The sequence below is a fragment of the Haliaeetus leucocephalus genome, unplaced genomic scaffold, assembly GCF_000737465.1.
Source record: "Haliaeetus leucocephalus isolate CR32 unplaced genomic scaffold, Haliaeetus_leucocephalus-4.0 Scaffold262, whole genome shotgun sequence".
Lineage (NCBI taxonomy): Eukaryota > Metazoa > Chordata > Aves > Accipitriformes > Accipitridae > Haliaeetus > Haliaeetus leucocephalus.
In genome coordinates, this window is record NW_010972698.1 from 2,471,821 (window position 1) to 2,485,008 (window position 13,188).

Sequence of the window (13,188 nt, forward strand, 5' to 3'; positions counted from 1 at the left end):
TCCTCCTCCTCCTCTTCCCCCTCCCGCGTCGAGAGAGAGAAAGGGCCGGGAGGAGGCGCCGGGCCTGGGTCTCCCGCACCGAGCCGCCGCGGCACAACATGGAGGAGCTGGTGGTGGAGGTGCGGGGCTCCAACGGGGCCTTCTACAAGGTACCGGGTGCTCGCGGCCGGGTCGGGCTGGGCCTCAGGGGAGGGAGTGGGGCCTGGGACGGGAGGAGGAGGGGGCGGCGGCGGTGGCGGCTCCTCCTCCCCGCTCTGAGGGAAAGCGGAGGCCGCGGGGCAGGAGGGAGAGGAGGAGGAGGGAGAGCGGGGCAGGGGTGGAGGCCTCGGCGGGTCCCTCTGGGTGTCTGGGCAGGCAGAGCCGGGCCTCCGGGGGGGAGAGGAGCCGGGGGCCGCCGCCCCGGGACTGAGGGGCCGGAGGCCTGCCGAGGAGGCGGAGAGGGAAGCCGAGAGAGGGCCCCGGCGTCCGAGGAGGCCTCGGGCCTTCCCCCTATTGTGGGAAGGGGAGGCCCTGGCGCTGCCGGTGTGCGAGAGGAGGCGAGGAGAGCCCGGGGCCGCCTTCTCCTTGGCGCTGAGGCGAGGATCAGGGCTGGGGATGGGGCATTAATTGCTAAATCCTCAGCTTTTGTCGCTACTTAAGGAAAGTCTTTCTCGCTCTCTAGGTTTCCAGGAGAGCTGCACTGCTAGTGCACGGCGTTTAAGGCGGCGGGGGGGAGCTTGTTGAATACACGTTCATGATAAAGTGCTGTCGTGGATTCGTGCTCTTAATGCTATGGCAGGGTACGCTGCCTGCTCATATTAAAGAGAGCATTGCTTGACCAAATATATATATATGTGCTGAGTTGCTAACTCCATTTAATTATCAAATGTACTTCTTACTGAAACTACTTAATGGCATTCCGTGTTTGTTTCCAAGCCCTTGTGCTGGTGCTGAATAAATCCATCACTGAGCCTTGAACATATGTGCTGAGTACTTGATATTTTTATTAATACTGTATAGTGTTGCTGTGGCTTTGCGTGAGTGGGGTTGTATTAATCAGCGTATTAATAGGGTATAATTTGTGGGTTTACCCTATTCACAGAAAAACAAAATTTGGACACAGTGGCTTTGGGCCTGCTATCATTGACATGTTATCAACATATCAGAAACAGCCATGGATTGGTTTCTGCAAGTCTACCACCTTTTAAATGTTCCTAGTACTTAAAAATTGGGCCTCGTTATTGTGTGACATCCAATATTTATGTTAGCAATGAAGGAACAGGTAGAATTTCACGCTCTGATGTTAGTGTGGTAGCTCAGGTTGATATCCAAATGATACAGTTCTAACAGCTCTTAGTGTTTCTAAGAAAAAAAGATCTCTGAAAAGCTTATTTTTAAAATACATGTGATATTCTGAAAATAATTTTTTTTTAAAGTATGTATGAAACAAGTCTGTAAATGTGGTAAATAAGCATCCTGTGGGTTTGCAGTGTTGTAGCCAAAGTCTGGAATTAAATTATTTACACTTTCAAAAATCAGTTTTACATTTTTAAAGATACAGTATTTGCTCAGAAAGAAACAAGGTATAAATATGTTGCATAGGAGAACTTTTAATGAGGCTTTTATCAAATTATATGAGAGTATTCACACAATCATGCAAAATAGATGGTGATAAAAATGACATTTGGTATTCTTTAGTGACAAATATTATCAAAGAAACCTGTCAGAATTGAAAGCTTCTGTAACTTTTTTTGGTTACATTCAATTTTGACATCATGGGGTCCTGTATGCCTTTTGTCCGTAACATACTGACATTTCTGGTTGTAGTTGAGGTGAAGATTTCATTTGAGCATATGTTCATGGGAGCTTATTAATCTTGATTTAGTGTATCCAAGTTATAACACAAGCATTGCCTCCAAGTTGCCTATTAGTTTGCCTTTTAACTTTTGGAAATCTAAACATAGGAATTTTTTCTGCCTCTTCTTAATCTCTAACCAAGAGGACTTGGTTAATTTATGTAAGGGGACACATGGGGCATGCAGATTTATTGGTCTTCACCTGTATTACCTGTCTAGATGGAGCATCACACTTAAGATAAATGCAGCAACTTTTTTTTAAACTAAAAAAAGTTGTTTGGGTTTTTTGTTTGGGTTTTTTTGTTTGTTTTTGTTTTTTTTTTAAAAAAACCCTCATGCAGTAATGTTCAATGTAAATCAGCAGTTTTCCTCTAGCCTGAATTACTGGAATTTTTCAGGTACAAATTTTTCCTTCATTATAATGTCTGAGTATCACTCTGTTATTAAGTAATTTATCTAAATGTTTTCTTGTGAGTTTTATGCCCATCTTACAGAGGGGGAATTTGATTATAAAATGAATTGGTTGATCCAGCATAACAAGAAGTGTGTGATGATGTCAAGTGTGGATTTAATTGCAAGGTGATTTTATTTTTTTTTCATTTAAAAAGTTTCTTTAAACAGCCTCCTGAGAAGTGTTTTACAACAGTAACACTGTGAACAAACCAAAAGCAAAACAATTCTTTTATTCAATCTAATAGTTTACTGATAACTTGTGATAATTTCATTGGCTTTGAATCATTCTGAAGATCTTCATCAGAATATGTAAATATTTTGGAAAAAAGATGCCTCTATCTTGATATTAAGACATGGAGGGGAGGAACATGAGGCTGCTAGAGTCATGAAGGGACTAAGTGGCACAGGTAGGCACCTAATTGCCACTTCAGGTTTTCATATCCTCCTTTTGTAGCTCTCTTTGAGGACCTTATAAATTCAAGTCCCTAAGCACTTATGTACCCAGCAGCATCTTGATCTTGACAGTACAAAACTGATGCCCAGTTGTCACCTAAGCCCTACAGAGAGTAATAAACCAGTCTTAGCTTGTATTACCTGTGGGACTTGATCCAGAATGTATTCTGAGATACATCTAGAGGGATCATGTTCCACACAAAACACGGGATATGATTTGAGGATGCCTTCATACTCAACGGGAAGACTTGAATTAAAATTTCATACTGGTCAGGTGCAGTACATTTTACAGAGTTCTGGAGTGTGTTGGTGTGATCACTGTAGTCGAGACTAGTTCTTTCTGAATGGAATTAAAAGTAGGGCTTGGTGAATGCTTCATACTTTCATTAATTTTTTTTCTCCTTGGCTAAGATGAATTATTCCATGGAAAGTGCAGTGCAATCGATGAGCATGATTCAGGGATAATTGATGATCTAGTACCTAGAGATGCTAAGTCATGACTTAGTATGTTGTTGGGCCCAGAATCCTTGGAAAGAAAAGGTTGGAGTTCCTTATTTATTTTAAGACGACTGGTCCAACAAACCAGCAGGAATGTGAATCCTAAGGAGAGGGAACTGCCCTTTTGCAGGTCACAGCTAAGTAACTAAATCTTGAAGATGTGTGCGATTAGGGCATATCTTTTCTTGTATGGGTGTAGTAAATTGGGTTTTGAAGTTCTTACTTCATTCTCAGAGGACTAATAGACAGTCCTTTGTCTAATCTTTCCAGGACTAGCTTTAGATATTATTTCCCTTTAAAAGGGGACATGCTGGATGCCTTTCCAGCATGGGATTGTTTTTTCTTTTCTAGTTTGGGAGTGATTCTCTCTTGTATCCTCTGCTAAAGATGGAAAGCATCCTGTTTGAGGCAGATAGTTTTGGAATGATGTTTGCTGTTAACATCTATACGTTGTCTGCAACCAGTTTTTGCCACTTCTTGCTCTATAACCTTGTTAAAAATCTTCTACGTTTTATCCCAGTAGTTTCAGCACTTTGCCATTGTTTCCTTGGTTCTACAGATACTTCACATTTTTTCATTGAAGCTACAATTGACAAAATAGTTCATCTTTCTTAGTTCTTCATTACTTCAGGTCTCACTATTAACAACTGTTCCTTTGGCCTCCTGTTGCGGTCCATATAATTTTTTTTCTTTTCTTTCACTATTCCATACAGACATACCCTCAGCAAATATTTCCAATCTGTACATTCACAAGCCTGTCTACTCATTCCTTCTGAGGATGATAGCCTGCACCCTTTTCCCTCGTTTGGTTACCATTTCTGTGACTATTCTTCTTTCCCTATTCTGTTCCTTTTCTCAGATTTGATTAGCCATGTGAGTTCCCTTTTGACTTTCTCCTTCCAACAGGTATGAAATGTTACAGAACTGTTATGCAAACAGTAGATGCACATTTGTATCAACATATTTTTTTTTTAAATCTTAAATAGCATGTTTTCCCGACTTTCACTCTTTACAGTTAATTATCCTCCTTTATTAAAATGGTTGACAATGCTCACATCTGATGATGTGAGCAGACTTTAAAAAAAGCAACAAAACTTCATGGCAGCTGGAGCCTTATTTGTTCCTTTGAAGTGTCTGTCATTCCATTTAGCACAAAAATAACAAATATAGTGGTGTTGCCAATAATTCTTATTTTGTATCAAATAATTTGTAAAATTTAGGCCTCATATTCAGCATATAACCCTTCTTGGAATGTGAGTGCTCATGTGTTTGAGAAATGCCATGACATGTCAACGTTGGATTGTAAACTTCTTTACCTAATTATGTCTGAAGCATGGAGAGAAATGTTAATGGCTTACGTGACTGAAAGTCAAATCTGGTGTAGAAAACTTACCATTTTTTTTTTCCACATTAGAGAAGAAGACTCAACCTTAGGCATTGTAAAATGTGCTTCTGTTCACAGAAGTAAAAACAAACCTTTTTCACTGTTTCTGATTTCTTTGTTTACTCTTATTTGGTATCTCTGCTATTAGTGATAGTGATATCCCAGCTGCTGTATTCTTTCACTGTCCTGTTCCCTCATTTTACTTCCATCTAGTTTTACTATGTTTTTAATGCTTTCAATCTATATGTTCACATTCATCATAGCCAGTGTTCTGTCCCTTCTTAGGTGTGCATTTGAAACTCACATATATGCATGCACCTTTATGTTTGAATTTCCATGCCCAACTTACATTCTTTTTTAAAAAAAAAAAAAATGAATGCTTATGGTACTTTTCATAATACTTTGTGTGAAATCAGTGCCTCTTCTCTGCCTTTACTGACATCTGGGGCTGGCTTGTCCTGTGTCTATGAGTTTGGCTTATGGTCTCATTTTTTTTAGTATTGTATATAATTTTATACATATCACAGAATAAAGAAAACCAAACAGTTTTGATAAGCTTTAACTTTTAGTTTTCCAAAGGCATTAATGGATAAGTGTTAATTTTTTTTTTTACAAAAACTTAGGAATGTTTCAAAACATTTCTGTTTGTACTTAGAAATGTACAGATAGATAGTGCTGTAGAGTCCAAATACATTTTACTTACTATAGATCTGTTTAAATATTTATATACCAGAGGAAAATTGACATAATGCTATGATACAGAGTATGAAAAACTGATATGATGAGTATTTCTGGAATTTTTCTGTGTCACAAGAAACTGAAGAAAGAGGAAAATGACCTTTCTATGGGTAGGTGAGATTAGACAACCAGATATTCAGGCTATTAATGTATTTGTCTGGTTAATTGGTTTTTAAGCAGAAATCTCACATGGAGGTAGGCGGAAGTGTTTGTATACATTGCATATTTGAAATTAGGTATTTGGCAAGGCATCATCTACTTTGTAATTAATGAAAATTTCATTACAATGAATTTTTGTAATTTTGCAAGGCTGGGAATTAAAAGGCAAACAACAGTGTTATGACATCAACTTTTTTGGCTGGGGGGAGTGAAAACCACGTATTCCATCTGTTTCTGTGATTGAGCCTTCTGAACTTAGTATAAACTAAAGAAATTATGTCAGCTTTATAATTTTTACTAGTAACGTCTGTATTTGATGCTATGATGTCTATGGTCAACAGTTATCCTTAATGTGCCTCGTTCAAGTTCCTTCAGGTTTCTGGGTTGTGACCAAAGCAATATTGAAGGTTGTTTAAGGAGAGCTTAAATGGGAGAGAATAGTACAATGCTTTTTCAACTAGCTGTGTGTCCCCAAGTTTTACTTTTTCCAGATAATATAAGTACTAGACTGTTTAAAGGTGTCAGGCTCGTCTTCAACTTCATAACTTACATTTTTTGTGTCAGCATCTCGTTTACTTATTACTGGTAGGTTTTAGCATTATTACCACTAGTTATGTATATTGCTGTAGTCACTAGGATTCTAGTCAAGATGACTTGGATGTTATGAGCTATGAGATCTGAATATGAGGTGTAGTCTTGTTCTTTGCTGCTGTGCTTGTGTATTTTTCTGTCACTTCCTGTAGCTTTTAGAGTGCTATTTAGAGCATCTTTTGGTGTTTTCATCACCATAGAGGGGATGACTTCTTCTCCAAAAGTGTCTTTCATAGCAGAAGTAGTGATTTTTTTTTTTTTTTTGCTATTTTATGAATAAGAGAAAATTAAGTATCAACAAATTCTTCCTCAGGGCATTTTCTTGTGTTACTCTTACCTGTTTTCCTCAAGGCTATTCAGTGTTCTTAGTGTCATTTGTGTTGGATTTGCTTTATAAAATAATCTCTGCTTTTGCATACTCAAGTGTTACTAATAATACTAAGTCCTAACCTTTTCCAGTCTGTGGTGTGAAGGAGTCATACCAAATATTTTGTAATGATTACAGCATTTTTCAGGTATTAAAGGCATCCATTTCTGCTACAGCTATAAGAATAGGTGCTTCAGAGTTGCACATGACAAACATTGGAAGAAATGTGGGTGGAGCCTTTGAAGGTGATGTGTGTAATGTTGCAAAATGAGTCAGGACTACCATAGTATTTGTCAAGTGCATATCCAATTCTGGAATTTTCTTACAGAAGACACAACAATGTGAAACATTAGGTAAATGTTCAGTATCTGTAATGATCAACTGGGAGTTCTGTTGCTTCTTTATGTAAATAGCATTTCTGTACTACTATCAACATGATCTTGAGATGCGGTCTTAAATCTGCTTTGTATAATGTCATTAAAAATGTCAACTATGATTATAATCCCCTTGGAAGGAATATCTTGGAATTTGAAATATGTAATTATGTAAATACTATTAGAGAGTGTTTTAAATGTCTTTTGGATGCTACCAGTAAAACTTTCCAGTAACCTTATTCTTACAGTATTGAGAGGTGAGCAAGGTATAAAACCATTTTTTGCTATTGTCATTGTGGCTTTGCTTTGACTTCTATTAAAGGTGGTGTTAGTTATTTTCGGATTATTAACTAGCATTGCACTTTTTTCTTGTACTGATTGTCACTTGTGCACAGGTACTGCTTAATTTTAGTGTAACCAGTTCTTGGAGCTCTGTATCAGTCATCAGGTATTGCTATTCTTTGATACTGAGATACTTAGGAAATACTTTGATACTGCAACTTAGGAAATACTTTGGAATACTGAATACTTTATAAAGGAAAAATATCAGAAGAATTTTTTAAAACCATTTAGATTCCATATGAGAATGAAACTCTTACCTTCTTGTAAGAGATAAGAGCTGTTCTTGTCTTGGAAACTTGAAATGTGAAGAGAATAAAATGCTCAACAGTTCATTAACTAATTCTTCAGAAACTGTAGTTACTGCTAAATTATTTTCAATTTACTGAGACTTTTTCAATCTACTAAAATGGCTCTCCATTGGTAGAACAAACTTTTAGGGTCAGTCTTGCTCAGGGGCTCTTATCTACCTACCTTGCAAGGATATACTATATATGGATAAATATTAGTGTAATACTCAGCACTTCACCAATGTTTATGTGTTTCAGAAGTTTGTAGAGATATCTTTAAAAAGAAACAAACAAAAAAAATCTTGATCCCTGGTTGCCCTGTGATCTCCATTATTTGAGGCTATGAAAAATATTTTCATTGGTAAATCCCAAAGTTCTTTGAGTATTGATCTTGCTGTTCTGTAGATGGGCGGGGACGTTTGGGCTTAAAGCTGAAAATTATTCAAACATCAGTCAGTTGAGTACATAAGGTAGGAAGAGCCCTCTCAGTGCTGAATCTTGGTTCCGTACTCTGCTTTGTGGTTGTATGGGAGTCTTAGCACAACTGCTATTCATGCCCCCAGAAAAAAAAGTGAAGGAAGGCTGCAGGGCATTTATCTTAAGTTTGTGCACTATGGAAGTTAAGCGTGATGAAGTAAATAAGGGGGAAACTGTGCTGAAATGGATATAAATGAGTTTTGCTAGTGTGGTATTCAAACTTACCTTGAGGTAAAAGAAGAGACAGGAATTTTTTTTTTAAGGAGTACTGACGTGGTTTAATTTCTACACCTGTCAAAATACACAAAATGTGAATATAAAATCAAACATTTTAAACTTTAGTTATAAAACTATTCAGAATGATCTTGTCAGTTGTTAGTAATCTCCTATTACTCCTAAAAAGTATGAAGAATGCACGTGTAACTCGGGCATTCTGTCTGTGTATCAGTATGTTGGCAGTCATGAACCCAAGGAGGTTATCAGCTTTCAGTATGTGTTTTATATTAGTCTATTGCAAAAATAAAAAGGCTGACTTGAAAGCATACTTACATTTTGAGTTTCATCGATATCTGTGAGAGGAAGGCATTGTATGGGTGTAAAATTACTTTTTAAAATATCCATAAGCATACCATAATTATACTTTTTTTATATACACAGGCATTTGTAAAGGATGTGCATGAAGATTCTATAACAGTTGCATTTGAAAACAAGTAAGTGTATTGCTGATATTATACCTGCAAATGATATGGAGTACCAACCTTCCATTTGATTAACCTAAATATAACTTAATAGTGTAGAGTAGCATCCCTTAGATACTCTAAGCTTGCTGCTAGCATGTTTTAGAATTATGTTTGATATTTACTATGTTGTGACACTTCTGTATAAATGCTTTTAATTGTTTAAATATTTTTAAAATACAAAACTAGAGTAATGTGGGTTTTGTTGGGAAGATAAGCATGTTGTTATTCAATTTACATGATGGCAACTCATGTTTGAGTAAGTCAGCAGTGGTACCATGACTGCCTCTTTCTCATGTGAATGTCTTTACATTTAGCAGATTACATTATTACAAAATTTATTTTTTTAGATAAGTGATAAATACCAGTTTTCTAAGCTAGAAATGAAATTATGTTCCTTTCCCATCATTTAAGGGCATAAAAAGTTAACCTTTCGTTATACCACTTAGTTCAGGTTTCACTGCTTCAGGAGGGAAATAACACACTCTAAATTGAACAAAAACTGCTGCTGGAAGATTTCAAAACAGTGCAGGTAGCATCAGAGATTCATTTAACCTGCTTAATGGTTGCTTAGGTGTGTTTCCTATTATATATACATTTGATCACATTACCTTTAATACATAGATGCACAAAAGCTCCACAAAATTTAAAAATGTAAAATTAATAGATTGAAAATATTTCTGATTTCTATTTACAAAGAAGGTCAAAATGTTTAGGCCATTCACTGTATTTTTATTTGTAGCTGGCAACCAGAGAGACAAATACCATTCCATGATGTGAGGTTTCCACCACCTGCAGGCTATAATAAAGATATAAATGAAAGTGATGAAGTAGAGGTATGTATACTCCATTAACAACATTTCCTTTGGGAAGTGAAAGGACTGGGGAAGAAAAATGTCAGCCAGGCTAGTGGAAGGTTTTCTTCCATGTTATATGCTGTCACCTTTTTTGATTCCAATTACTACGTAAAACACAATGTCAAGCATGTCATCAAAAAGAGATTTTGACAGTTATAAACCATACAACTGTTTTGGAATTCCATGTACCATGACCTCCATGCTGATGTACAAACATGATCAGTGTTTCTTTGATTACAGATCAGTTCTTATCAGAACTGAATTAATCTAGAAATAGATGCTGGACTGTAGTTCTTCAGCTGTAAGTTAATAATGCCTATACTACCAAAACCTCAATCTGAATGAGATAATTTGCATTATGTATGTCTGTACATAAAATGTAAAAATAGATGTGTATATGTAAATACTTATTTATGTGTAGAGGGAGACTGGCTTTAATATAGCGCATTCCTAAAACTTCCTTATTTCATGAAATAAATTTTTGTAGTTACTTTAAAAAAAAGATAACTTTTAAGATTTGTATTTTGCTTGCATGCTTTTTAAGTTTATTTCAATTTGAAATATAAGAAAATGGCAAAAATTCTTGGGTGTGGATGTGGCCAATATCACGAATGTGCTAAAGAAGTGTAGGTATGTATCCTCTCCCTTCCACCCACTGGCAGGACCTCATCAGATCTATACACAATTAGAAATACTGTTGATTAAATATTAACAGATGTAGAAGGCTGAATTATCTCTTCTGGCTGTATGCAAGACTGAAGCAACTAATGCCAGTAGATTGGGTACAATATTATTTATCTGTACAATCTTAGATACATAATTTTATATCCTACCTGTGTTTGTGATAGACATTTCAGCTGTTTCGTGGTTGCTACATAGTGCTTAGGTGAGAGACTTTATGTGCCAATATAGTTTGCTGGATTTTGTTCCTGATTGTATTACTTAGTCAGCTTTTGTGATGTCTTAAGTGTGCTACAGATACATAATGTATGTATTTTGTTTAGGTTTATTCCAGGGCAAATGAAAAAGAACCCTGCTGTTGGTGGTTGGCTAAAGTGAGAATGATAAAGGGTGAGGTAGGAATATGCATATATACATATATATTTTATATTTATTTATACTTTATTTTTTAATTATTATTATTTTGATGTGCATGGTGTTTTTAACTTGTCCCTCTTCATTTTCAAAGAGTTTCTTGATTAGGACTGTTGCAATTACCATTAACCTTAACAGTTCAAATTTGACTTGTACAGTTAACAAAAGTGCCTTTCACTTAATAGTGTAATGCTCACTCTTGTGAAATGTGTGGCTTGGATGATTTTATTATTTTTATATCAGTTCTACGTAATAGAATATGCAGCCTGTGATGCTACATACAATGAAATTGTCACAATTGAGCGTTTGAGATCTGTGAACCCCAATAAACCCGCAACAAAAGATACTTTTCATAAAATCAAACTGGCAGTTCCTGAAGATTTAAGGCAAATGTAAGTACAAGTGTTTCTTTATAACTTGTTTTAAAATGTGGGTAACTTCTTGAGCCTGAGACAAGGAGGGATAAAAATGCTTTTTACTGCTCTAAATTAACTTTAAAAATGTGCATATAAGAATGTAGAAAATACAAATGTGGACATGCTCATACTTCAGAAATAGAAAAGATGAAATGCAGTTTAGTCCTGGAGGAGGAAATAATTTCTTCAAGGTTTTAAGGACTGTGTGCAGTATAGATTAAGGTTTTTATTCTTGCATCTGTTCCAGGATGTGCACAGATTAATCTGAATTCATTCTTTGTCAACTTTATTGATAACTGTTAAGTGGTCACTCTTTTCATTGATAGAGTATCTGCCAATCTATGCAAGCTGGTATTTAATGACCTGCCTTAGAAAATCCTGCCTTATATTGTAGGGCATAAGGCATTTTGATGATGGTTGTGGGAATAGTTGCACAATAACCAAACCTCCCATAGTATGATAGAGAAACAGTTTTCTCCTAGAACACTGACATGTTGTTCTCGTGTAAATGTAGCTCTAAAACTCAGTCTAATACTGACTCCAGCTTCAGATCAACTTCTGCTTTTTTGAGATACATGTTGTTGCCTCAATGTGGAATAAGCTATAAATTCAGGTTAAACTAAGAATTTCCGCAGTTAGTGTTATAGTACACAAGTTCACTAAGTAGCAAGTGGGCAGAAGGAGCCTCGGGAAGCAAAATACAGCATGAGATGAGCATAAGATCATTAGAATGCTGCAGTGGTTACACTGAAGTCACACATACTGGTTCATGGTGTGTTCGAAATTCTGGACTTGCTGATTGTAACGATTATAGCTTTTTAATGTAGTTTTGCTTAACTGGTTTGTCATTTCATAGATGTACATACAGAAAATTTTTGAAATATTTCTAATCCTACTAATGTGAAAACAAATGAAAGAAAAATGAGTAAAATAAATAACAGAATAAAATAACACCTGCCTTAAAAGGGTGAACTTGGATATATTTATTCAGATTCTTTGTATTAAGAAATTAATCTTTTTGGCTGTGAACCATAAATGCAGCAGTTATTTTTAACTTTGTAGCATTTTTATTCCTAGGTGTGCCAAAGAATCTGCACATAAGGACTTCAAAAAGGCAGTTGGAGCTTTTTCTGTAACATATGATTCTGAAAACCACCAGCTTATTATTTTGGTAAGTACAAATGTCTAACCATACCATTGGCAGTTGTTTGTTTCAAAAGTTCATGTGTAAACCACTGTTTTCTTTATTAATAATTTAGTCAATCAATGATGTAACAACAAAGCGGGCAAATATGCTGATCGATATGCACTTTCGAAGTCTTCGTACCAAGTTGTCCCTGATACTGAGAAATGAAGAAGCTAGCAAACAGCTGGAGGTATGTTGTTTGTTTTCCCTGAAGTAATTTGGGTGTAAAAAAAAAAAAAAAGCCCCTCATGCATTTCTTAGCTGGTAGGACTTGCATTGGGGTGAAAGTAATTATTATGTACTGATACTATTCTTGGTGTTAAAAAGAGGCAGATGGAGATGCAGCCCAGCAAAGAAGTTTACTGTTCAAGAGCCTGTTCTTGCAAAGACTCATTTTTATCCAATCCCATTTTATTCAGCAGGATTTTGTGTGGGATTAAATGCAAATATATATATATACACACACACATATACACATAGATTTCTTTCATAGTTTGAAGCATAAAATAATTAACCATTGTTGCATGAATAGTGCCACATATTTGATAGCTTTGAATTACTGTTTTTAAAAATGGGAGTGAATATGGCATGATGATGAGATGGACTAGAACTGGATCTTGCAAAACAACACGGTGAAAATGAGAGATAGACGGGGTGAAACTGATGTTGGTAGGATGTACGAAGGGATGGGTTTGTCTATAGATAAAATGTTAGGAAATCATCTTACAGTAGATACAGCTTCTGATATTCCTGTGACTGGAGAGTGGGTGTTGACTGGCAAGAAGCTTGACTCATACTTGTCCATGGGAGAGAGAGAGGGGGAGAAGAGAGAAAGAAAAAAGAGTAGGCTAGGAAATAAGGGGATCTTTATACAGTAGAATTAACATTTCTTCATGTTTTTTTCTCTTATCTACAAATCAGAAAAAACAGCAACTTTTC

The 13,188-nt window shown here is 36.3% G+C and overlaps 1 protein-coding gene across 2 annotated transcripts in view; it reads left to right on the forward strand.

Annotated features, from left to right (window-relative positions):
- Positions 1 to 6: 6 nt before the first annotated feature.
- FMR1 (fragile X mental retardation 1) overlaps positions 7 to 13,188 on the forward strand; it is a 35,010-nt gene continuing 21,828 nt past the window's right edge. For both annotated transcript variants that reach the window (XM_010568909.1, XM_010568908.1), the window contains exons 1-7: positions 7 to 149; positions 8,616 to 8,668; positions 9,438 to 9,531; positions 10,557 to 10,628; positions 10,891 to 11,039; positions 12,141 to 12,234; positions 12,323 to 12,439. In XM_010568909.1, the coding sequence (XP_010567211.1) occupies positions 99 to 149; positions 8,616 to 8,668; positions 9,438 to 9,531; positions 10,557 to 10,628; positions 10,891 to 11,039; positions 12,141 to 12,234; positions 12,323 to 12,439 (630 nt within the window). In that variant the 5' untranslated portion in view covers positions 7 to 98. The remainder of the gene's footprint in view (positions 150 to 8,615; positions 8,669 to 9,437; positions 9,532 to 10,556; positions 10,629 to 10,890; positions 11,040 to 12,140; positions 12,235 to 12,322; positions 12,440 to 13,188) is intronic.